This window comes from Biomphalaria glabrata, chromosome 12, assembly GCF_947242115.1.
Source record: "Biomphalaria glabrata chromosome 12, xgBioGlab47.1, whole genome shotgun sequence".
Taxonomy (NCBI): domain Eukaryota; kingdom Metazoa; phylum Mollusca; class Gastropoda; family Planorbidae; genus Biomphalaria; species Biomphalaria glabrata.
In genome coordinates, this window is record NC_074722.1 from 14,560,910 (window position 1) to 14,588,610 (window position 27,701).

Here is a 27,701-nt window from a genome sequence, read left to right on the forward strand (position 1 = left end):
GGATACTTAAAAATTAGACTTAGGCCTAATAACATTCGAAATACAAAAAAATCTAAGATCCTCTTACAAAATAATTACATTCGTTGGGTGTCTCATAATATCTAGCTCTGGCTCTAGATCTAGATTTAATAGCCAATTAGGTTTAGATCTACTAGAAATATAGATTCTATAACAGGTAACATACTATTAGTATTACTAACATAACAGAGTAGTCTAGACTGAGACTCTAGACCAGACAGAGTGAGAGTAAGAGACTAAAGAGTAGTGACTATTGAACTATTACTAAATAATTACTACTAATAGTAATATAGAAAAGTAATAAGACTAATAGTAGTATTTTTTAGTAGTAATAGTAATACTCAGTACTAATAGTTTAATAAATTAATAGTTACACTTACAGTTAGTAGTTTAGTATATAATACTAGGTCTAGTATAAGTGGTATAAGTATAGATAGATATATTCTATTTCTAGTAACATTCTAGTAGTTAGTAAAAAGTTACTAGTGTAACTAGTCTATACTAAATATAGAAATAGAATAATATAGATAATAGAGTCGAGTAATAGTATACTCTAAGTATACTTAAGAAGATCATTTATATAACTTTATAAGAAGATAATTTTTATTGATCCAATCTAATCCTAATGGAAATTCAGTTTGACTACAATTTAAGTTGAATAACAATTGACAAGATCAGCGAAACTACTCAGACTACTGTACAAAAACAATATGGTAACAATATTATAAAATTTATATCTAGATATCTAGATCTAGAGTAGTTTATGCTATTCTGACACCTATCTATAGAATAGTATAGATAGATAGGCCCAAATTTGAAAGTTTGACTTTGACAGCGCATTATTTTACAATGGTTTGACAGAAAAGAAATGAAGTATCAAAATCTTCTTTAGTTAAAGGAGAATAAGGATGACTACTTATATTTGTACCCCTAACCTATATTTGTTATTATATTTAAGGTCAAACAGGCTGTGTGTTTTCATTTAATTCGGACAAATTTGACCCACATTATTTGATTCCGGACACCATAATTTATTTCAGACAGTCTCTATATTTAGGCATCAATAAACTCAGATTTTAATTCTATATTAACATTATTTAAATTTTAAGATCCCCAGGCATAGCCCCTCACATGAAATCATTACGATGTTTTCAAACTATGCATAAATACGAACACAAAAAATAAAAATAAAAAACACTTATTCTACCAAAATTAGGTCATTGGGATAGTGATTTCTGCACTGACTTTTAGACATTTTATGTTTGCATGATTAGATGTGTGTTGAATGTTTGGAGTTTGCATGATTAGATGTGTGTTGAATGTTTGTGTTTTTTGTTTATTAATTTAATAAATAACTGAATCCTCTATATTCTCTCTAAATAAATCTAGATCTATCTAGTAGGTCTAGATCTAGGCATTTAACTTCATTCAATGTACCAAGCTTACTCCAAACATTTGCCCCTTTATTCTCTATTAAAAAAACAACAACAAACAAATATAATATAATATAAGATCATTTGTATTGATGTCCAAAATTGGCTGTCCGAAATAAATTTTGGTAAGAAAATCGTAATTTAATTCTGACACCCTATTAATTGTTTTGTGTCTGTAATTAAAAAACTTGGCTTATAAATCAAATAAATCAGCTCCAAAAACAGAATAAATATTGCCAGGCTCATTAGTATAGACTTAGTAAATCAAAAAATATAGTCTTAACCCTAGGAAGAGGTAAAGTCTAAAGTCATCCGGGTAACATAGGAAAAAACAACAACCTGACTAACAAATTTGAAATTTGTTTTTCTTACATAAAAAGACAGCTAAATGAAAGGAAATTGGGTCAGAATCATTGAAAATGGACAAGCACATTATACAGCACACTAGTTTTATAATAAATTATTATAAATATTAAAATAATTATTTAATGACCACAAAAACAGCGAATGTCCGAATTCATGTAATGTCCGAAATAAATAAACTACATCTAGAATCTAGATTTTTCTTAGTTCTAGACTTGTCTTAGACGACTTAGACTTACTAAATTTAGTCTTAGCCTAAGGCGCCTAAGCCTTAGCCTTAGGCCAGTCTTAGGTAACTAACTTAGTTAGTAGACTTAAGGCACTTAAGCCAAAATATTAAGAGTAATAAGAGTAGCCTTAGACTCTAGACTATCTTAGACTCTTAGACTTTAGTCACTTTAGAGTAGACTATCTATTTATTAATTTAATCTACTAATCTAGATGATTGATGATTAGAATCATACTAATAATAATATATCTATTCTCTAAGACACGTCTAGACATTCTTGATTAGTTACACCTACATGGCTACAGTCTCAGTATAACTACAGACTACTACTACAGTCACAGTGTAACTAACAAGAATTTTATGTCAAGACAAGTTAATGCTGAATTGAAAATCAATGCATTGTTTGAATTTAGAGGTTTAGGTTATTTAAGAAAGAAAAAAAGAATGCAGAAGTTTCGGGTTTCTTCAGTGTTTTTATATATATTAAATATATATATATATATATATATATATTCTCTCTCTATATATATATATTTTTACGTTTGACTATACATTTAATTAAGAATACATATACACATTTTTAAAAGAGATCTAAAATCTACTTCCATTTTATAAAACGTAAAGAAGACAGCGAAATTTATACTAGATCTATATCTTTACTAATTTTAGATCTACACTAGTATACAGAAAACATTTTAACTTCTATTGGTAGGTACTATTTGTCTACGTATAGCTTACATAATGGAAACAAAAAACATACAAAAACTTATTTATTTTATAAGTAGATCTAGGTCTAGAATATAGATCTGTACACAATCATTCTCCGCTTGGGTAAACTATCTATCTCTGTTTTCAATGTAGCCTTTAGATGATACTTATCTTACTAGAAATATCTAGATCTAGATATATATAGATATAGATATATATCCCTTGCAAGTGACTGTTTGGACCATAATAATTAATATATATATAAGAAAGACATGTAATGAATTGAAACAATCATAAAAAAAAATATAAAATCATCAACAAATATTGGCACTAATGAAAACAGAAATCGTCACACTTAGTCACTTAGGACTAATTATCTTCTCCTATGAAGTAATTTCTGTAATTTATAAGATAATCTAGATCTAAATCTTATTTATGGAAGCCAGTTACACAGACTAAAAACTTAAAAATACCTAGAAGTGCTATAATAATTGAAAATTTATCAGGGAAACCCTATAATGATATAGAACCTACCATTTGAGTTTGTTCTATTTAAAAAAAATATTTGTTAACTACTTTTCTTGTTTATATTGTTAGATGATCCTGGCATCTATTGAACAAGTCAACACTTAGATATTTTTAAACCACTCAAAGCTGCCTAACCATGGCTCTTTGGAACTCTGTTTCAGATGTTTTTACTTCTTTAACAACCCAGTAAGTATATTTAATTCGTATTGAAATGTCTAAGTCTAGTGTTTTCATTTTTGAAATGGGAATAGGGCAAATATGTTAGATTATGAATCTTCCTGTTTAAGGCCACAGTTCCCATTTTTTTATCACACTTCTTCACGTTCTATCTATATATAGTCTTTTCTTTTTCTAATACAGTATTTATGGACTTGAACCTGTTTCAAATGTGGAATCTTCTCAGAATGATAGAATATTATAGTGTACTTCATAAAATTGATCTTCCTTTGAAACATGCATACCTATATTTTTTGAGTCACTTTAACTCAAGATTTGCATGAAAAAAGTCATTACAGGTTGTGAATGTGACAATTATACTTATTGTATTTTAGCATTTCTTCCTTTCTTTTGCAGCATACGAAGATTTGCATATGATGATTCAACACCAACTGACTTTAATAGAAGATTTGGCAATGTTACTGTAGTTAGGTGGAACAACTTTTCAGTTGCTTTCTGTTCATCTGTTGTGTACACACATATACACTTTCAAATGATCCATTTCATTGAAATTTGTGTTTTAATTCAACTTTTTTTTTTCTCTTGTTGTTGTTTTTTTTTCCTCATAAGAAAAAAAAAACAAACTACTGTTTTAAGGACGATCATGAAGATTGTGCATAAACTTCATTTGATGCAAATACTTCAATTAATTTAATGAATCTTAATAATACATATGGCCTATATTAATGGCACCTGATATTTAACCCAATGAATAAAAAAAAAACTAGAGTGTATGAACTAGTGATCAGGTTTGCCTATTCATAAACACTGCTTCTTGCATTTACAGTGTAGAACACTGTTAATGTAGGTGTAATTCTTTAAATCTGTAGATCTATTTAAGTACTTGTGTTGGTAAGTTATCTTCCACATTGTTACAGCTCTTTTAAAATTAATATATTGAGACTATATCAACAAGAATATTGTCTAGGTGCTGCTGTAATTCTATTAAATCTACCAAAGAACTCTTTCCCAATGAATACACAGACTTCATCACCGTTCACATCACACATTGTCAACTTTACTCATCCATGGTCATTTTCTCGTTCATTTCAACTAACCCATATAAGTAAGATTAGATTATATAAATATATACACACGCACATTCATCTGTGATACACATCATTTAAGATCAAGTTCTTTGAACACATTTTTGAAACTTGAAAGAAAAATTATTTTGGCACTATTTTCTTTTAAGCTTTAGAATGGCATGAGCCAACTACAACAAAAAGAATAGTAATTTCTTGTAAGAACTTTGATTAGAATGTCTCATTTTGAAATCAAGTTGTATTTTTGTTTTTCATCTAATGACATCTATTAATATAAAACTGAACAATTTTCAAAATTAAATTGCTTGTAATTATTAAAAAAAAATAATTCTTTCATGTAGATATTAATTAAAGAACCAATGAACTATTGTCTTTTAAACCGACGTTTTCAAAGAGTTGTCTATAACAGTATTTGCCACAATTTCTTTAAAAGTAGGGTTTTTTTTTATTTTACTGAAAAGTACATGATATTTCTTGATTAAAAGTTGAGTTATTTCTACAGACTTGCGTAACATTTTGTGGACTATCATTAACATTTCATGACATTGATTGGATCCCATTCATAGAGACAGTGATTATAATTCATTAACCTGCTTAGCAGTTAGTTAATATATTTAGTATTTGTATTTACATGTTTTGTTTTCCTATTTTTTTCTTGAAGCATTTATTTAGTGACTTGGAATGTAAATGGGAAACCTCCTCCTTCTGACTTCACTGACCTCTTGCAGTTGAACAGAAACCCTCTGCCAGAAATCTATTGTATAGGGTAAGTCATTTTGAGTTCAAGCTTTTCAAATAGCTTAGATCAGTGAGTACATCTAGAGAAATGATGATTTTTCTCAATTGATTTTATATGTTTTTTTTTTTAAGCTTGCAGGAGATGGGAGTTCAGAGCTGGGAATCTGCTTTGATGGCTGCTTTAAAGCCCTTTGACTATGTTAAGGTAAATATGTTATATAATTACAATCATAATATATACATAGACTTGACTGAGAGTTGACTTGACAGACAAATCTAGGTTACATAAGTAAAGAACTCATTGAAAAAATTCAAACTTGTGTATCCAGGTTTTACTTGTGGTCAGCAGTTGATTTGGGTATTAAAATGAGTTACAAGATGTCCTTTCATCTGTTATTGTAACTATTTGGAACCTTTCATACCATTCTCACAAGAGGGATCTGCAACAAAATTGACTCAAAACACACATTTAAAAAGAAGATGCTTCTTTTTCACTTCAGAATGGTCAAATTTCTCCCATTGTTTACTTTTTATATGAAAATAAAGCATGCTCTTTTAAGTTGTTCTCCAGATCACCAGTGTGATCTAAGTCCATTACAAATGTACCTTTTCACAATCAATGCAAGAAACACTTGGCACTGAGTCTCCACCCTGAACCCTGCTTGGGGAGCTTTGCAGTGCAGTCTATATATTTTTGTATATTTAAAAAAATGTGTGTGTGCCATTGGCACTAATTCAATAGGTTACATGTGCTTTGTTTTTTTGTTTTTGTATGTTTTTTTAAATCTCTTCTGGTCAGATCAAGAGCCGTCAGCTTGTTGGAATTCTGACCATTATGTTTGTGCATAGAAACTGTTTGCAGCATGTGACAAGTGTGGAATCAGAGCTAACTAGATCTGGTTTAGCAGGATTTTACGTCAGTATATAAGAGATCTATTATTATTATTTATTGTATACCATTATTTCATGACATATGATGGGTTATTTATGTTACACATTTTGTTTTACTTCTAGGGCAACAAAGGAGCTGCCAGCATTAGGATGGATTTTATGGGGATGAATTTGATTGTGGTTAATTGTCACTTGGCAGCACATATGGAGAATGTTGCTGAGCGTCTTAATGTGAGTTTTTGATTAGCTATAAGCAAAACTGCATTCATGAGAGGTATAGCTGATTTGGTGCAAGTAGAATTATTTTTTCTTAGACCCCTCAACTAGAAAAACAAAAAGAAACTAAAACTGACCCAAAATAGATCCATGAGATTTATAACAAATGAATATTCACATTTGATTAGAAAACACTACTAGTAAAATCAATAAATTTAGAGATGTTTCAGGACAGAAGACTAATGGGTATAGTAGCAATAATACATAAAGCACTGAACCATATTGTAACAATGCAAAAGAAAAACATAATAAAATACTCAGAAAGACACAAAGATAAAGGCACATTCCTCGTTCCATATGCTTGGACAAATTCATACTAATGCTCCTTCTTCCTTAGTGCCATTAAAGCATGGAATGAGTTGCCTGAATCAACCTAGAAAACCATTGACTTACCAGAGTTTATTTCACTTATTAACATGCATGACTAGATTGACATATGAAATGTGCAGGGCTTAATTATCTTCTCTTTTGAAGTAACGTTTGTAAATGATGACATCATGTAGGTGTGGTAAAATTGATGCTTTAGCTATAAGTCAGACAAAGGATTTTATTAATACAATAGTGGGACATAAAAGATTTTATAAAATAGGTGTTGATGGAAATGTAGAACAAAGATTTTAAAAGGAAGTGTTAATAGAAATATCAAACTGACAAAAGATTTTATAAGAGATTTTTAATAAAACTGTAGATAACTGTCAAATATTGTATAAGGAATTGTTGATAGAAATGGGCGAGAAAATAATTCGATCATGAATTGTAGTTGTAAATGAAGGCCAGAGATTTTAATTACATATGAATACATTGGTAAAAAAAGTAATGGGCTTTTTTTCCTTATCTCTTAAGTATGAATGTCTAGATATTCAGGTACTTTAAAATGTTTTTGAATAAATGGCTTGGTAAGGGAAGGAGGGCCAACCAGATCTATGAGATATTACCTATCTCAAGTTTTAAAGACCTTTAAAACCTTTGGAAAAGGTAGGGTGTTGTTAAAATCTCTCTCTTGAATGTAAGAATAACAATATAAGTATTTCTTAGGTAAGCCAAAAAATAATGCTTTTTATTCACAGAATATTGACCAAATTCTCAGTACACAGCAGTTTCGAGATCCTGACACAGACAACATTCTGGATCATGAGTAAGAAAACAAATTAATTAAATCATTGTTTAACTTATTTGATCCTGCTCTGGCTCTGAACTTCACCACCTAAAAAAAAAAACAAAAAATTTTTAAAATAAAAAAAAAAATTAGAATTTCTAACAATTTTTACTTTCAATGATTTTAGATGTCAGTGTTGGCCTTTAACACTGAGATATGGTTTCTCTTATTTAAACACCAAGAAATGGTTTCTCTTATTTGAACAGAAATAGAGAATAGCTAAAAACTTGAGGTTCTCACTTCAATACAAATAACTTTTATCTCATTCTGCTTTAAATAGGAAGAGCTCTTCTTATAACAAAAAGTCTTTCTTTTACAAACTACCATAGTAGGACTCAAACACTGAAATATATTGCCATTGATGCTGTTTTACACAAAAACATTTGACCTATTAATCTTTTGTCATTTAAAACTTTTCATTTCAATTCTTTTATTAGGAAAGACCTCATAAAAATGAAATTAAAGAAAATGTATTAGACTTTCAAAGCCTTTATTATACAATAAGCACAATAAGATCTCATAGTGAGAATGTTAAAATGAGCAGAATAAACAACTACCTTTACTCTCCTTATCAAAGGTCAGATATTTGAGCTGCATGCCATTAGGGGCTGGCCTAAAATTCTGAATAAAATCCTAGTCATTAGTAGCTTAAGCAGCCTAGTACAGTTTCACTTTTTTTTATCTATAGGCACCCACAAAAAAATGTTGCTGTTTACAGATACACCAACATCCATTGAACACATTAACTCTTCTGGTGATAGAATGCAGTATTTGAGGTTAACTTGTAATGCACTTTTTGTCAAGTAGTAAAGTAAAGAACAAGTAGAGGGCAAGGACCAGAGGGATAGTTCTGAGCCTATCCTGTTCTACCTGAGATCTTAGTATGACCCACAGGACTAAGCCATAAGTTGTTGACAATAGAAACACTTGAAGTTTTTTTTGCCCCTGCCCCTTAAAATCTCATAAAAAAATGTTTACTTGGCATCACTAGATATTTTATTATTGAGCCTGTGCTTGTTATTTTGATTTACTCAAATGATTGTTCTTTTTGAAGCTATATCTTCTGGATGGGGGACATGAATTTCCGCATAGAGGAGACTACATATGAAAAAACTCTGGAGCTAATCGACCTGAGAAATTTCAAAAAGTTATACAGGAATGATCAGGTCAGTAGGATGTGTGCAATAATTCATGAAATTTTTGGTAACTCAGGACAGATATGGTATAAAAAGACCAATTATTTACCTTTGGTTTTTGTTTCAAAATTTTCTGCTATTTTTAATTCTATAATTTTAAAAGATAATTTTTGAGCTTATATTACATTACTATACATTACTAAGTACATTAATTGTAACTAAGTTTTAAAAAAAAAGTATTAGAAATTAGTCCAATTAAAAAGCCAAATGAGATGGTGTGGAAGAATTTCTTTGGACTTGAGTAAACAAACAGGAATGAAAGGATGGTCTGAAAAAATGTATGGTCCTAAAGTTCCACAGATTACTTAACAGGTGAAGGAGAAAGCCTTACTACTTAAAGTCTACATTTTTTTACTATGTATTTTTCCTATTTATCTCTACAGGAAAGTCTTTTTTTATGTGTATATATATATATATATATATATGGTAAATGTTGGCTATGCAAGATGGTTTTATCATTTATATATTTCCATCTACAGCTCTACATAGCCATACAAGAAGGTCTTATTTTTGATATGTTTCAAGAAGGGACAATTACTTTCCCACCAACATATAAATTTGATCCTGGGACAGACAAATATGACTCTAGGTTAGTTGTATCTTATCTTATCTTATATAATACAGATGTTATTTCAAAAAAGAAGATGATTACGTCTTAAGCATCATGCATTTAGTCATGCATATTAACCAATGACCTAAATTCTGCCAAGTCACTGGTTTTCCTGGGTAACTCTGGCAACTCATTCCATGCTCTAATAGCACTTGGGAAGAAGGAGTGTTTGTACAAATTAGTCTTAGATTTGTTTTTTGTATTTGAAGTTATGGTTCAGTGTTTTATGTATAATTGCTACTTTACTTTTGAGTCTTCTATCCTAAACGTTTTCTAAATTTAGTGATTTTACTATGTTACTCTAGTCAAATGTAAATATTCGTTTGTTATGAATCTTACTGCTCTATTTTGTGTCTGTTCCAGCTTCTTAATGTTTTCTTGAGTTGAGGGTTCCCAATTAGAGGATGCATATTGTATTATTGGCCCAACCAAGGTTAAATAACATTTTAGTTTGATGTTCATATCTGATTTATAGAAATTTCTTTTGATAAACCCTAATGCTTTGTTTGATTGATTTTTTGATAGTTTCATCAATATAGCTATGCCATGACAGTTTTTCATTTAATATAACACCTAGGTATTTAGCATTTTTAGTCTGTGTTACTGGTTTACCATGAATAAGATAAGTGGAATTAATTTGTTTCAGTTTTTTTGTTACTCTTAATAACTAACATTTTTCTGGGTGGAAAGACATGCTCCTATTCATTCCCATTTCTGTAATTCATCTAATTCTCTTTGTAAAATTTCTGAATCTTGTGTTGTTTTTATTGTTCTATATATTATGCAATCGTCTGCAAAAAATCTGACTTTTGTTCCTTAACTAATGCAATTTGGTAAATCATTTATGAAAATTAAAAATAGTTGTGTACCTAAGACTGTTCATGGGGTACACCTGAGTTCACTATTATTGGTGTTGATTTAGAGCCATTTATTTTTACAGTTTGTTCTCTCCCTATCAGAAAATCCTTAATCCACTGATGCAATGGACCATCAATGCCAAAATATTTTAATTTTTTAAGAAAACTATGGTGGTGAACTTTGTCAAAAGCCTTGGAAAAATCTAGTAAGATAGCATCTATTTGCTCACTATTATCTATACCTTTTGAAAAATAATCAATTAGTCCTATTAGTTGTGTTTCACATGATCTATATTTCTTAAAGCCATGATGGTATGGAGTAAGGACATTATGTTTGTCTAAGTGGTTTATGATGTTGCTACCGTCTGAACCGTTTGATCGTCTAAAGAGCTGAGCCGAAGGCTCTTCGAGCTCTAAGTTTGAAAAAAAAAAACCTGTTTGGACGCCAAACAGTAAAAAAAAACTAAAACAAACCTATGGGAACACAGTTCTGTTTGAGAGAGACCCGAGTCAATGCCTATGGAAAGCATTGCTGTTTCCAATGCCTTTGGCCCCCGACGCATGCTTGGCTGCACATGGCCGAAGGCCGAGGACACTGGGAGCCTCCGCCATTTTCCTTCATTATACCAAGCTAACCATGGGGGACTCACCATTTATGTAACGGTCCCTTTGAGGAACAGCGCATGGATGTGTGACAGGTTGTGGGGACTTTTTTGCAAATCCGCCCATGCAAGAGGTGGACTCTCGTCTACTCGTAGGCATCCCCACGGGAATTATGTTTCGACATTCATTTAGCAGACCTGCCTACCGTTACGCAAAATGCGTATTCGTTACGCAAAATCTCCCCAAAATGACCGCCAGTACGCAAATACGCTTTTAACCCGTCGCGTTACGCATTTCGTATCCTTTTTTTTTTCTCCTCTCTAGACTAGCTTACAAGCGGTCAAGGAGGTCACGCTAAGCGGCGCCTTCGACATAGAGCTAAGCCCACCTGTGGGGAGAGAGGGGAAACAGAAAAGGTGGGGTGAACACAATGTGCCCAGATCTATACGTTGATTGGTTCTTAATAGCAATTAGATGTCTAGAAATGAAGAACGCGAGAGTGAGGGAGTGGCGGGTTGGTACCAGGTTGGTACCGTCAGTTAGCTGAAACACCAACGTGACTTTTTTTTTTTTTTTTTTGTAAGTTCATTAGTAGAAATTAGTTTTAGTATGATTTAAAATTTAGATTGACTAGATCTAGATCGATAACTACCATATAGTCTAGATCTAGGCTATATTCTTAGTCTTAGTATAGAATAGACCTACGGTCTAAGTTTGTAGCGGATCCACGGCATCGGTAACACTCTTGAGCCTAGATCTAGAGTAGATTATATTCATTATCATTATATAGACATAGTTCCAGATCTAGTCTAGATATCATCTGTAATGATCTAGATTTAGATTGTAGATCTAATCATGACATCTAATATTATATATATAATATATATATATATATATATATATATATATATATATATATATATATATATATATATATATATATATAGGCCTATATAGTGGATTGCGTAAGTGTTACGCATTCTGGTGCCAAAATACGCATTTTGACCGTAAGTGTTACGCATTTGGACTTTTTTTGGTAGGCAGGTCTGATTTAGCCTAGTTGCCCCCTCAGATTCCTGGGTCAGATTTTTCTCCATTTTTAAATAGGGGGGTGACTTTAGCTTCTTTCCAGTCCCTTGGTACTCTGCCATGGTTAAGAGATGCCTGAAAAAATATTTTGAACAGGTCCAGATGCTTTTTTCGGTTTAATGTTCGCTAATAGTTTTTGGAGCCTTTTTCTTGTACTTCTATATCTCCTATGTTGTCTGCTGGGTTCAAATTAAGTAATATGTCTTTGTCTCCTGGGGCCGAGAGTGCTGATGCAAAGTATTTATTTAGGATGTTAGCTTTAGTTTTATTATCATTATGTGTTAAGTTATCTCTCCTTTTAATTGTGCTATGCCTGTTGTTTCCATTTTTTTATACTTAATGTATGACCATAAGTTTTTGTTGTTATCCTTAGATATTACATTGCTTATGTTTTCACTCTGAAGCTGTCTGCTTACTTTTTGGGTTAGGTGTTTAATTTTAATATACTTTTTATAAACTCTTTCTGCCTCAGTTTCTTTAAATTTTCTATATAGGTTTTCCTTCTGTTTACAAAGCTTCTTTAATCTATCATGTTTTATTTACTCTGCTTTTTTTTATTACTGAGTAGACATAGTCAAAATAAACAAAAACACTATAAAAGTTGTGATACTTTTTTTTTTTCTAAATTATGGAATATCTTCATAAGTGTTTGTAAGAAGTAGATTGTTAAAAGGTGAAAATGTTTTTTTCATTGTAAATGGGCTAGATCCAGACTTAAGATTTAAAAATAAAGTCTATGAACTGTTAGAATGTGGTGGATTTTGTGTTTTTATATTAGTTGAGAAGAAGACAAAGCAATGATATTTTAAATATATGGGATGCAAATGTTTTGGTAAAAATGTTTCAGTTTTTATTAGGGTAGGGAAATCACAAAACAAAGAAAAAATGTTGTGTGCAAGTTGGTTTGTGGAATGAAGATTTCCTCTTAAACTGTTTTATTGGATAAATGCAAAAAAAAGTTTCATCCATAATGGGGGGGGGGGGGGGTCTGACGGATGATTTGTAAAGTGCTTTACTTTAGATCTGAGGTCTCTGAGAGTTGAATCTTGGATTTTGAGTCCATCCAACTCTAATGGGTGCCTGACATATACCATGGGCCACAGAAACAGATGACTTTTAAATCACTTGCCCCATAATTGGCAAGGTGCACCAAATAAATGTGTGCGTGTCTGTATGAGCTATGGTCCAGAGACATGTTCACTGGGAAGAGACAAAGTATAGAGATATTTTATTCTCATCAGCTACAACTTATGGGCCAAAGAATGTGTGTGCGTGTCTGTATGAGCTATGGTCCAGAGACATGTTCACTGGGAAGAGACAAAGTATAGAGATATTTTATTCTCATCAGCTACAACTTATGGGCCAAAGAATGTGTGTGTGTGTCTGTATGAGCTATGGCCCAGAGACATGTTCACTGGGAAGAGACAAAGTATAGAGATATTTTATTCTCATCAGCTACAACTTATGGGCCAAAGAATGTGTGTGCGTGTCTGTATGAGCTATGGCCCAGAGACATGTTCACTGGGAAGAGACAAAGTATAGAGATATTTTATTCTCATCAGCTACAACTTATGGGCCAAAGAATGTGTGTGCGTGTCTGTATGAGCTATGGTCCAGAGACATGTTCACTGGGAAGAGACAAAGTATAGAGATATTTTATTCTCATCAGCTACAACTTATGGGCCAAAGAATGTGTGTGCGTGTCTGTATGAGCTATGGTCCAGAGACATGTTCACTGGGAAGAGACAAAGTATAGAGATATTTTATTCTCATCAGCTACAACTTATGGGCCAAAGAATGTGTGTGTGTGTGTTAGGGGGAAACTGAATTGTGGAATGAGATTCATCTGTGAAAGGAACAAAGCAGATGTTTTTCATCCTTATAGCTACTTTAATTCATGGGTCAAAAAGTTTATGGATGGGTGATGCTGTATTATCATCTGTTTAAAACAAAAATATAGCCAATATGGTCAACATATGTCCACTTTATCAAAGTAGCAAAACATGTACATTCATTTAAAAAAAAGTTTGCTATCAATATTTTCTTGAATGGATTTCCATCTTTAAATTAAGTGAAAATAAATTTGAAATCATATATTAAGATTACTTGGGTAGAATGTTATAGAATCTATCATAATGTCGATAGTAATAATAATTTAAAAATTTGGAATTTAAAAAGGACACATTAAATACATTAAATAATAATATAAAACATATATTTTGTTCTGATTTCCTTGCCTGTGTGTGGGCCATTATCACATCTATGTTCACCTTCACCTGTCCCTTAGTCAGTTGAACTGTTAGGGCACTGCACATGCTCTGTTGACCATTATGATCATCATTTCATGCGGTGTAACAAGACTTAGATACTGCCGCACCATCTTTCTCCATGCCTGACCAGGGCTGAATGCCTCCAATTGACTTGGTCATGAACATGTGCCCGTTGTTGTCAATGTTGAGACAAGAGATGGGAATCGAACCCAACTTTTAAAGTTCGGGTTCGGTTCGGTTCGGTCAGATTTAAGTTAGAGTTCGGTTCGGTTCGATGACGAGTATAGTTCGGGTTCGGTTCGGTTCGGTCAGGTCTAAAGTTCGGGTTCGGCTCGGTTCGATGTTATGAAATTATGTAATAGCAAAATTAAGTTATAAGGTTTAATACAATTTATCAGATAAAACACTTTAAGTTTAATTTTTACATAAAACAAATACTTTGCAACAGATAATAGGCCTATGGGCAATACTTTTTCCAAAATAATGTTGCCTACATACATTTTAAGCATTGTAAAAAATTTCTTAATGGAGATAGAATTGAAGATGCAGCAGGTTTTTGCTCAAGTCGGCAAGTGGTTTAATTCTGGGCATGACTCGGCGTTAAGCGTATTCTAACCTTTTTCTCTTAGCAAGAAGAAATATTTTTTTTAAAGGCTAATATCGATGTGCTTTCTTTCAGAACGCACTATTCATCATAATAAAAAAACAAATATTCTTCGTGTAAAAACGTCTCTATCGAGGATTTTTTGTTCACACATAAGTCGTCACTATAATAAATTGCAATATACGGAAGAGATTCGACTATACTGAGACAAAAAATGCAGAAGAATCTCAATAGCGGAGATGTTTTAAAATGTTTTCTTCAAAACGTTTTGACCCATATTGTGCATACGCGCCTCGCAAAAAGCAGTCTACAGTTGACAAGGTCTTATTAGAAGATAAAATGACATCTCCACTTAATATATTTTAATTTTTAAACATGTAATTATACTAATATTTTTTTTCGACGCCCCCTCTCCTTGTTAGTTGGTCGTTGGTTTGTCGCTTACAAACAGCTAGTACAATTGAACCAATAAAGGCGTTTTATATTTTTACCGGTAAGGATAGTATAGAGGGACTTCTTATGGTCCGGCAGTTACGCTGGGCAGGGCACGTATCCCGTATGGGAGACGAACATATGCCAAAGACAGTCTTTTTTTTTTGTGAGCTAAAAGGTGGCCGCCATGACAGAGGCGCCCCACGGAAACGCTTCAAAGACCAGCTTAGGCGTCAACTTTGCTTAGCTGACATAGAAGAGAGCACCTTGTCACATGCGGCCTCAGAACGAGTCAGTTGGAGTTCACTCCCGAAGGCCTCGGGATACACACTTGAGACCAAAAGAAAATCCGCTGCCGAGGACAAACGCAGACGCGAAAAGAAAAACTAAATGGACCACCTGCGGACAGTGGTTATGCTTGCCCTAGATGTGGCAAAATATATAGGTCACATCTGGGACTGCATTCCTCACTAATCTTCGGACTCGAAGACAAGCCTTATAATAACATATAAACTTAATAAACTTTAAAATAAAGTTCTTATGTGAACAACTCAATATAGCCTAACTGTTATTACAATATTCACATATTTAACTTTTGATAGAGATGTAATATTAATGAAATATACTGATATTTAAACGAAATCTAGGTCTCAAGATTGTCTGCCGTTTCACATTTGCATTACGCTAATTTCATCATACTCAATGCATAAACACATCCCGCAAGTGGGGGCCCGGGGAGATTATACATTTCCCCCCCTCCTCCCTCACCCTTGCTACGCCACTGATAATATTCCAATATGGAATACTTCACAATTTTTTAAAAATAAATCACTTAATAGAAGATAATTAAAATTTATTTTAAACTAGAACACAAATGAACTTATTGTAGATTTATATCTACACTCTCTAATTGGCCAAAACTATTCTACTCTCAACTAACAGCCATCTCAAATAAAAGTGACAATATTTTAATGTTGACTTTGTACTTACTAGGAACTAGAGTCTAGATCTAGATCTAATTAGAGGGCACCTATTCAACTCAAAACCAATATTGCAAACAGCCGCGCGTAAATTCAAGGCCAGGTGGGAGTCGGCACATACGGAAAAACCCATGGGAACCCCAGCGCGCCGCTTTTTTTTTCTTTTTAAAGTTTTCAAAATACCCCCCCCCCCTCCCAAGTTTTCAAAGTATAATGGAATCATTAGAATTTAAATAAAATATTTAAGTAATTTTTTTTTATATTTCTTGAAACCAAAAATTAAAAAAAAAAGGATGTACAAATTTCAAAATTAGTTCGGTTAAGATAAGGAGGGTTCGTTTGGTTCGGTTCGTACCAAGCAGTTTCAAAGTTCGGGTTCGGTTCGGTTTGGTCATAAGTGAGGTTCGAGTTCGGTTCGTGTTCGGTTCGTTTTCCATCTCTAGTTGAGACTCTTCTTCCCTGGCCAGGACCCCTCACATTGTTTGGCTTTGGCTCACTCGCTGAAACGGTTTGTGAGAGATTTAGATGGAAAGAGACCAGTGAGGCCATCCACCTGAATGTGGATCATGCCAGACCACCAAAGTTTCCTCCCTTGTCCAGACCCCACATGGCCTATGTTAAAACTTCTTTGTTGAAACAAATTTTCAATTACTAAATTTTAACCCCAGAATACTGTTAAATAATTGGGTACTATTTATGCAATATTCAGGTCATATCATTGACTTAAGTTTTGCTTTAAGAAGTTGTGCTATCTAATCTATGTGTGATTGTAAAGAAAATATTAATTTTCCGCAGTGCTAAGCGAAGGATTCCTGCCTACTGTGACAGAATACTCTATCATTTTCATGACACAGCTTATGGCAATCTCAAATTGCAAGCAAAGCTAATAGAGTATATCTGTCATCCTGAATATAAAATGAGCGATCATAAACCTGTTTCTGCAATTATTTCATTCAAAGTAAGTACTTGAACCATTGTATTGGAGGTCTTCATTATTAATTTTTTTTTTTTTAAGTATCCATTTGGTTTTGAGTTATATTTTATTTGATAATACAATTTTAAAGCTATATGAAATCACTACTAGAAAACTTCTTCCAATCATTTGTATTGTGATGTTCATACATACATATCCACAACAGCTATAAGATTTACAAATACAAAAAATACAAATACAATTGATTTTCAAACTAATCCTTAAAAGTAAATACATTTTTAAGTATAGATTAACCTTTTTTTGTGGGTGTATGTATCTTTTTTTTTTTTTTTTGTTAAGTTCAAATAACTTGCACTTTGTGGGGGGAAAATACACTTTTTAATTTATAAGTGTTTTTTTTTTTCTTTTTAAATTGAATTTTTTTTTTATGTATTCTACACTTTTTAGATTCAAATGTTTTAATGTTTCAAAGTCTTTGCACTAAAGCAAACTCATATAGAATACTTTTTTTAATTTTTAAAATTTTGAAGGAAAAACTTTTAATAGATATGAAAAGAATAAGTCATTAACCTGACTTGGCAATGGAAATAAAAGTGAGTTTCATTGATGTAAAAACTTACTTGGGAACTTGGAACATAAAAAATAAAAGTGTTGAAGTGTTTCTTATTCCTTTTAAAAAGGTGGCTTGCTATAGTTTGTCCAAGAAGAAGTGCTACTTCAGACAAGGCTTTCACCAAGCTCCCTATCTCACCAGGGGAAGGACTAGTTTTATTATTTTTATATACCATTTCTCCAAGCTACTTAAGCACTCAATGCACCCTGGTCTAGTCGTGGGCAAACAAACACAACTCAGCTTGAGTTAAATTTCCTGTCTCCATGGTAGATTTGAACCTGAAACTCCTTGGTTTGTATCACTTAGACACAAGCACTTAGTCAACACTACTTTTACTAGTGTCTGATTTTTTGGCATTTCATACTTTGTATACTGAACATTTTGTTTGAAATATAAAAGTATACCACATGGGAGAAACAACAGGTTGTTTCTTTTTTCACAAGCTTCTAGCAACTTATCCTGTCTGTCTGTCTGGTCAAAGTGTACACATTATTTCTCCCATGCACTTTACACAAATATTCTTTGGCATAGACAAGACATGAATAAAAAAAACACAATTAGTCAGTTATTTAATGGTAATTTTAATTATTTAGTTTGATATCACTAATTATTCCATATTCACAGATATGGCTAAATTTGTTGGGTTCACTCCCCTTTAGTTGTTAACGCTATTTCTCCCTCGTGCATTCTCTGATCAAGTTAATACTTTAAAAAATTATTTATTGTACCTAACAAAAAATAAATAAATGAAAAAAAAAACCAATTTGTCAATTAATTATTGGAAATTAATTATTTTGTTGGATATCAAATATGGGAAATATGGTGTACATTATGGAAGTTCTTGCCCTTTAGATAAGCTTTTTTTTTTTTTTTAAAAACAAAAAGGATTTTTTCTATTTTGCTTGTTGTAAACTTATTGTTAATATTCATTGTAGAATATTTTCAATGATGACGATGAGCATCTGCAAGTTTATTTGGACTTGAATGTTTTATCTAATCTAGATGAGTACTAGAACAAGAACTACATTTAGGTTTTAAAATAGGCCACTCTGGTTTTTTCTTGTGTGATCTTCTAGCATTTCTTTGAAATGTTAGCCATTAGTGTTATTGTTTTTCCTTTTTAAAAATGTATTTCTCTGTTTGTCCTCATGTCATAAAATGTTAATGTCAAACTTTATGTCCACTCTTGAACATTTCTTAATGTTAACTCTTTAGCATCTCCTTGATACAACCTCTTTGTTTTTTTTTTGAGTTACATTGAGTCATAACATCAAGTCCATTTGTATTAATGTCACAATCGTTCATTTTTTTTTCTTAATCCTTTAGATGTGTGTGGTAGTTAAGCCTCTAACAACTAGGATTATAATTCCATTTTGTATGCACTCCTTATACAATAGCTCAGCTTTTTAAGGGTTAAGCTTTATATTCAGACAATTTTGTTACATTTTTTTGAGTCTTCTTATTTCTTTTATGCAGGCTATTTCCAAAGGGACTATAAATCTAATAACATTCCGACTTCCTAACAAAGTTTGGAACAAAAAGAAAGAAGAGACTGTCTCATATTTAGTTAGGAAAGACTTTAGAATGAACTCAGGAGATTGGATTGGACTATTTAAGGTAAGACAGTACTGACTGAAGAGCTGTAGTTATCTCCTCTCTTTGTCATTTGTATTAAACGACTAGCTTTACCCACAAGCTGCTCTTGTTGATTTGTACCCTGATTTATCACAAAATACTCTTTGTTTGAACATTTTCAAAAACAATTGTTTCAAAATTTTAAACACTCTCCCACCTCTCTCTTGCCCTGTCAAAAAGTGAATTTTGGCTTATAACCAAGTTTCAATGCTCCCCCAGATGTACTCTTGGTTAGTGAATACCAGTATCCTTGATACTTTTGCTTTCTCATATTAAAATAGTTGAATTCTTATTTGGCTAGAAGTCTTTTTGTTTTCCTATCATCCAGTGGAATAGCCTGTTTTAAAATGCTCTCTGTCAGGGCTGTGTTTAAGCCGTAGCTCAAATGTTATAATATAATTGTATTATTAATTCATTAATCATTCCGCACCTTGCTGTCCCACAACGTAAGACATTAGTACGCACAAGCACAACACTACGCACTGCTGACTCTAGTCTCCAGTATAGACTTCCTAATCCCTAACTAACTAAGAAAAATTGAAAGATGGTCTAATGTAATTTGCTATGGCAGCGAAACAACTGCGAAATGCAGTACTGCCTTAGATACTCACCCTAAACATGGGTACACAGAAGAATCTCAAAGACACTTTAGACCAGCATAATAACAAAACAACTCCATAAGCTTAAAAGCAAGGCAACAAAGAAAGTGCGTTCAAAAATTGTGCACCTAATAAACATTGATGCTAGAATATTATAACCTACGCACAAACACTCTCCTACACATACTTTTGGCTTGTCATGAAATCTAGTACCACTTACCTCACCTCCTACATACACTCTCTATTCTTTGGCTTGTCATGGAATCTAGTACCACTTACCTCACCTCAAAATCTTACACACACTCTATATTCTTTGGCTTGTCATGAAGTCAAGTACCACTTACCTCACCTCCTACATACACTCTCTATTCTTTGGCTTCTCTATTCTAAGACTAAGACTAAGACTAAGACTGCTTTATTGATCCTTACGGAAATTTGTTGTGATTACAAGGACTCGTTTCTCATATAAAGACAACACAACAGAAAAATACACATAAATACAACAGACAACATAAAGAGTTCATTCAGCGACTACACACAGGTATCTTGGTGCATTTCATGTTCCCTGATCAATGAGTGGCGGTGATAGAGTCTGACCGAGTGAGGTACGAACGAGTTTTTGTACCGCTCCGTTCTTGTTTTGATTGACAGCAGTCGCCCACTTCGCGACGACCTGGCGTAGTTCTGATGGAGCGGGTGGCCGTTGTCTTCCAAGATTTTTTCGATTTTTCTTAGGCACGTTTGTTCAAAAAGTTCCTTTAAATGTGGTAATGTTGTGAGTGTAATTTTTGATGCTTTTTTAATGATGTTTTCTAGACGTTGCAACAGTTTAGATGAGGCGTTGCCTTGCCAACAACTTATTCCGTATGTTAGCAGATTTTGTACAGTCGCGCCGTAAAATGTCTCAAGGATCTTCTTATTTAATTTAAAACTGTTGAGTTTGTATAGAAAAAAGAGTCGCTGGGCTGTTTTCTTTGTCAGAGTTCCAAGGTGGTCTTCCCATGAAAGCTTGTTGTTGATGATAATGCCTAGATATTTATATGCCTTTACTTGTTCTATAGATGTAGTGTTTATTTGCAGTTCACGTATAGTTTGTTTTTTCTTTCTAAAATCTATTATAAGTTCTTTAGTTTTTGTTACATTCAGTTCTAGAAAGTTGTCGGTGCACCAGTTTGTAAACTCTTCTATCGAGCTTCGATACTGAGTTTCGTCTCCTGAAATAAGACCGACTATGGCAGTATCATCAGCGAATTTAATGAGTTTAACTGAGTCATAGATGCTTCTTATGTCATTAGTGTAAAGAGTGTATAGCACAGGAGAAAGTACACAACCTTGTGGAGCACCCGTACATAGTACTCGAGTTGACGATTTGGTGTTGTTGACTTTAACATACTGGGGCCGTTGGGTTAAAAAGTTTAGAACCCATGCTTGCAAGTAAGGGCTTACATTTAAGTTACTCAGTTTGTTTATCATTAGATGTGGCTGTATGGTATTGAAAGCCGAGGAGAAATCTATGAAGAGGACTCGTGCATATGTTTTGGGTATATCGAGATGCTTATAAAGCTGGTCCAAAAGCAATAGAATGGCATCCTCAGTTCCTCTAGCTGCTTTGTATGCAAATTGGTGAGGGTCTAGGCTGTTATTGACTTTTGCTACAAGTTGTTTAAGGATATATTTTTTTTTTTTTTTTTTTTCTATATCTAGATGTAGATCTATTTTTCTATTTTCCACAACATACATGCATTTGGCCCATTGTTTTATCACTTACCATTTTTAATTTGTTTTATAACTGTCTACAATTATTTTTTCTGCTCTGACCTTTCTTTGGCTTCTCAATTTTATATTTCCATGACTATCTAGTCCTTATAACATCACAATTTAATAACTTTGTACACACAAACACATTCATTTTGTTGCATATTTTGATAAAGTGACTTCAGTCATGAGTTGCAATATTGGTGCAACAAAATACAACCGTTTTCTTTTTTAAATACTACTGCATTTTCATAATTATTTTTCCTTTCTACTAAAGAAGTGTTTAATTATTATTTTTTCTGTCTTTTTGTAAAAGGAAGATTTTCAAGACTTTGATTCATTTGTGACATATGTTTGGGCCAACACTAAAACACCATTGTCTCCATCACATCCAGTGTCTGTACATTTCTCATCATACCAACAGATGAGTTTGAGTGCAGGCAAATATGTTCTGTGTTACTTAACTAAGAAAGCATCATTGTGTGGAGTGAGTCCACTCATTGAAGTAAGTCATTCACTAGTTACTGCTTGTGGTCTCTGATCAGAGTTTTATAGTAGCAAGTCATTGATTGGGATCTGTAAGCCTACATTGGCTGCAGATTATCACTTAGCAGGCTTTTTTTTTTTTAAGGTCAAATAGTATGACCAATATAGATGTTGCTAAATGTCTCTAAATTTGACATGGTGGAATTTATATTTATCAAGGTTTTATTATCTCTTTCTTCTTAAGATAAAGTCATAACTTTTGAGGGGGTGGGGAGAATATTTTATTTTAAAAATAAAGCCTAACTTTTATATCCTAATGATGTCTATTTGTATTTACCACTTGTTTATATTGTCACGAATCAATATGCATCTCTTCTTGCTAATAACAATGGAGGTTGTTGTATGTGATTGTAATTCTATAACCCTCAAAATTTTTGTAAAGATGAAAATAGCTCATATAATTACAGGGCCTCTAAATAAATATTTTCCTTCTGATTTAGATTGAAAGGTATAAACCGGGGAAGACTTCAGCAATCAGTTGTTACAATTGTTTCTATTCATTTAGACCTATACACTACAACCTGACTAATTACATCACCTCCCCCCCAATCCCTTTAGTGTGAAGACTGCTTTAGTGTTGGGGGTGGGAGATGATTCCCCCAGACCTCTCAGTACAAGTCCAGCATACTTTCTAGTTTACATTGGCCACTGTGAAAGTGCACTCAGCACATTACAATTTCATATTGGTCTGGTGTGATCTGTTAACACTAACAGGAGAAGGGGTAAGAGCGAGCATTTGGGGCCTAAACCAGAAAGCTTTAAGGGGGGGGGGCTAATTAACCTTTTTTTGGCTACCCACCTAGGAGAAGGGAAAATCTGAATCTAAACCTCCACTGCCTTGTTGCTAAACCCAAACTTGGGAAAGGCATTGGATTCAACATGAATCAGGCCCACTGTCTTACACTTAACAGACCCTGCTACACCAGTGATCCCAAAATGTATTCTATTGCTGATCTTTTGGTCCCGAAAGCTGTGATGAGTCATAGTCATTGTAGGACTGATGAGACCAAATAATATGAGGTGGAAGAAATTGTTTATTATTAAAAGCCGTGAATTGTTTAGAAACATTTTTTATGCCTTTAATATTAATTTTGTATACAATTTTGTTTTATATTACAGATTGTTTAATGTCATCTTAATATAGGCAAGAGTCAGCAGCAATTTTGTCTGTTTGTGGAGTTATAGGAATATTTTTAAATCTGATATTATATATTGTATTGTATAATAATAACAGCTTGATATGTGAGACATTATATTGTTGTAAATTGAACCATATCTCTGTTTTTGTTTTTTTAAAATCATGACTAGTCTGTATAACTGTCTTTTAAAAGACTCATTTTTATTGAATGATTTTGACTGAAAGAAGAAGCTTTCTATCAGGAAATGTAGACAGTCAACACAGATCTTTGTTTTCTTCTAAGTACTTAGAACTTTAATTTTTTTTTCTGTAATGTTGAAAAATATTGAAAATTACATAGATATGTAGTTTAGAAATCATCTTGTCATTTCCCTTGACATCTTTAATTTTTTTTTCTCTATCTAAAGTAAATACTACTGTTGAGGACTATAATACATATTTATACATAACTCTTTTTTTAAATTATATTTTTACTTGTAAAAAAATCCTCTCTTGATGTGAACTTTTGTTTTCATTATACACTGTTAGATATTATACAGAGTTTTGGGATAATGTGGCCTTATTTCTCTATGCTATGCATATGATCTTCCAATAAAATTCTCAAAACTTATTCTTGTTTTTTTTATATAATTGGGAACATTTTTTTTATATATATATATTTTAAAACCATTCTGTAAGCTTGAAATAACATTTGTTGGAATTTGTTTTTCTTTCTAAGTTATATTTACATCTTGAAAAAGGTATTGCACTAAAAGAGCACAACAAATCATGTAGTTTTGTCCTGTAGTGAGCTGTGTATCAGCTTTATTGGGCTACTGCGGCTGACCCAGTGGCTTAACATTTAGTTTTCCTGTTTGTCTTGGGAAAAAGTTAATGAGAGGGCTCACATTCCAGAGTAGGAATTGTTAGAAATTTCCTTTAAGACTGCTGACATTTATTGCACTGATTTCGTTGTTTTTTTTCAGTGCATGGTGGTAAGAATGGAAAACAAATGCTTAGCATGAATGAAACTGTTCCTGTGTACATTTAAAAAATATATATATAATATAAATAAATCAAACACTTTGGGAAGTAAATAAAAAAAATTATGGACTCAATCATTTTATAAAAAAGACTGATTAAAATTATAACACTGAAACAAAACTTTTATTGTTTATTGCTTTTGTTTAATTATTGTTTTACTTTTTAAAGATTATTATTATATATTTTGTAATTATTCAATTTTTTGTTATTTATTTATTATGTTTGAAATAATTGTTTGCATGCTAGAGTTCTGTGCTCCTAAACTTGTGACTGTATAACTATATCTATATCTATTGATTTTTAAAGAGCTTTCTATTTGGGCATATATCTCATACATAATTAAACTAAGAATATTATTTTATTTTGGTCACAGTTGAGTAAGAGCACAATGTTACCGGAACAAAGACTAGAACAATGATATATAATTATAAAACATTTTACACTTTTCTCTCTTGCCATGATGTATATGTTTATATTTTTTATTTGTTTTGCACTTTTTCAGACACAGTTTTTACTCTTCTGGATTCTCCTTTTTGTTTGTACTTGAGTCTGTTGGTTTTGAAACTGAATTTCCCCTTGAACAAATTCTAAGAAATGTTCAATTGCTTTTGCCAAGCTTGACTTTTGTCAGTTTTAAGAATTTTGTCCAATACTCTCAATTTATTCTGCTGCTCTGTTTTATTCTGAGTGTGAAAGAAAAATATTGCACAAAATTTATGAATTGAATATACTGGTATCATCTTTTTATTAGATATAAAAATGCGTTGTCCTGAAAAAGTATTTTCCCTTTTCCCTATGGTACTAAACGTTGCTTGTGTCTTAGTGTCCATTATTGAAAGCAAGAAATGCTGGGATGATTTGTTAGGACACACTGCAAGATGTTTCCTTGGCTAAGAGTATCTTTCAAGTTAATGTAAAATTCACCTAAAATAATTACTGCACTTATTAATTTTGACTAGAAGACAAACCTTGTTATGATTAAACATAGTGAAAGCAGCTTCACATTACTGGCTGCATGAAATATGGACAATGCTTATTCCAGATCTAATATATTTTTATTTACTTTAATTTCTTTGGTATTTGCTGCTTGGAATGATCAAGAGGGTTTATATATATATATATAATATAAATGCTTATTTGCCATATTATCTTTATTTATATTTTCGTCATCATTAACACCTGTCCTTCTAGAATACTAAAAAAGTAAAGTAAAGTTTCCCTTTCAGACCTTGCCATCTACAGGGCAGATGATGTTAAGGTCATCTGTTTCTTTGGCCAATGATTAATGAGCAGGGCGTATGTGGTCAGCACAATGACCAACCTCCTTTACTTTCCCCAACTATTGTCAGGTATCCATTAGAGTTAGGTTTACTCAGGGGGGCCCTAAAAATCACAGAATTAAGGATCCCAGTCTTCACCAATATTCAAACCTAGGATCCTATGTTTGGAAGCAAAGTGCTTAACCACTCAGCCACTGCGTCCCCTAGTATACTTAAACTATGATAAAAAAATGAATACATTTTTTAGAATATAAGTTTGAATGATGTGCTGTCTGAATACTGATTTGATTATGTAAATCTCTTCTGTTTTGAATTGTTCTTTTTTTTTCTCTTTTTAAAAGGGATCACAAAATAAAATCTATGTTAACACATTTTACGATTATATGCCTGTTATAAAATGTCCAGGAACTATCTTGTTACATATATTTGTTTGCATATCATAAAGATTTTGATAATATCTTTTTAAAAAATAATGTTGCCTACCTTATCAACATATCTTATCAAAGGACTAACACAAATATGATCATCAAATTAAAAGTCTTTATATTACATACTATTGCTGGCAGATGTATTTATGAAGTTGCTGCAAATAATTGTTTTGTTGTATGTCGTCTCTAGAAACAGGTCATAACTTCTAATCTTTGCACTAGACAACAAAAAACAAGAAAACAAAAAGAATTTTCAGACATTTTGAATTCCAATATTACATTTTCTTTTCAAAATGAGTGTCTAGAATAGTGAGACTAGTGAATGTACATCAACATAATGAAGAGAAAAGTGAAACAAACAAACCAACATCACTATTTTTTACTGGTATTGCTTACAATAATTTGAATGCATAATCCTCTTTTATTTTTCAATGAATAATTAGAACTACAACTTCGGTTGATATGAGGCCATTTAAAATAATAAAATCCTTGTCAATAAGGGAGTTAACCTATCCAAACCCTCTCTTTGTTTCCCTTTCTTTGTTACAGTGAAATTTTGATAACACAAGTAGTCCTTACTCAGTTATAAATACCAATTTTGTTTTTTAATTTGCAATGAAATCTTGTAGTTTCGCAGGTGGAGCAGCATAATGACCTTCAGGTCATTCATGTGCATATACTATACTACTGTATGGTAAAACAACAATTTCCAAATCAATGAATTACAGAAAGACTTATTTTTAAATCACATACAGCAAATATCTGCAGTACACTAACACAATGTGTACTGTACATGCATGCAAATGTTGTAGAAATGTACAAGAGAGAAAATAAAAACATATAGGTAGGAAAAAATACTTAGCCCCTTTTCCAGACATTACTACATATTAGCTTATTGGCTGTTTGAGCGGAACCATTGTTAAGTGAGGACTATGTTTATTTATTATTAAAATATTTTTCTGGTAGAAGCTAATATTACAGTAGTTCTAGTGATAAGTGCACCAGAATTTAAAATCCACTATATTGCTGGTAGTCAAATTTTTGCTTAATAAAAAGAAACAGTTTTAGTTTTTAAAGTATATTTTATTAATGTGCTCTATTCTGTGCTGTGACATATAGTTTTTATTCACTTATTTAACATTTTAAGAAACCACATTGCTGCTTTTTTATTTTATATACATTAATTTTACATAAAATATAAGTAAGCAAACTCTTTCCATTTTGTTGGTTTTTATTTTGTTGCTTTTTTGTGTTAGGATGTCATGTTCCCATGGAGCAGCAAAACCAAAAGTAAAAATATTCCCATGTTGTCTCTTTAAAATGTTCACCTAGTTATTTAGGATGATGTTAACTGAGGTATTTAGGACCTTGTTTTTCAAGATTGTCCTTATGGCAGAAAAGAAAAAGTTAAAATCTTGCAGCAACATAGCAGCTGAATACAAAACATTCATCAGGGTGTGTAAGTGGGATGTACAAGTTATGTTTTGTTGTATGGTATATAAAATCT

General features: G+C 32.3%; 1 protein-coding gene across 3 annotated transcripts; it reads left to right on the forward strand.

Moving 5' to 3' along the window:
* LOC106056213 (inositol polyphosphate 5-phosphatase K-like) lies at window positions 1-27,409 on the forward strand. Of its 3 annotated transcripts, XM_056005832.1 has the most exons (14): window positions 3-175; window positions 3,349-3,465; window positions 3,853-3,927; window positions 5,203-5,307; window positions 5,412-5,484; window positions 6,079-6,195; window positions 6,294-6,401; window positions 7,514-7,581; window positions 8,657-8,768; window positions 9,278-9,387; window positions 17,039-17,201; window positions 19,267-19,407; window positions 22,096-22,284; window positions 23,445-27,409. In XM_056005832.1, exons 2-14 carry the CDS (start codon window positions 3,416-3,418, stop codon window positions 23,451-23,453), a joined length of 1,320 nt encoding a protein of 439 aa, XP_055861807.1. In that variant the 5' UTR covers window positions 3-175; window positions 3,349-3,415; the 3' UTR covers window positions 23,454-27,409. The 3 variants fall into 3 exon arrangements, with proteins under 3 accessions (XP_055861809.1, XP_055861807.1, XP_055861808.1); XM_056005834.1 differs by lacking the exon at window positions 23,445-27,409 and having other exon boundaries at window positions 1-175; window positions 22,100-22,270; XM_056005833.1 differs by lacking the exon at window positions 3,853-3,927 and having other exon boundaries at window positions 5-175.
* The last annotated feature ends 292 nt before the right edge of the window (window positions 27,410-27,701 follow it).

Coding starts and splice junctions, on each gene's coding strand:
- LOC106056213 (XM_056005832.1), top strand. CDS start 3,416: ATGGCTCTTTGGAACTCTGTTTCAGATGTTTTTACTTCTTTAACAACC. Junction 3,466..3,852: donor TTTACTTCTTTAACAACCCA/GTAAGTATATTT, acceptor TTTCTTTTGCAG/CATACGAAGATTTGCATATG. Junction 3,928..5,202: donor GGCAATGTTACTGTAGTTAG/GTGGAACAACTT, acceptor TTTTTCTTGAAG/CATTTATTTAGTGACTTGGA.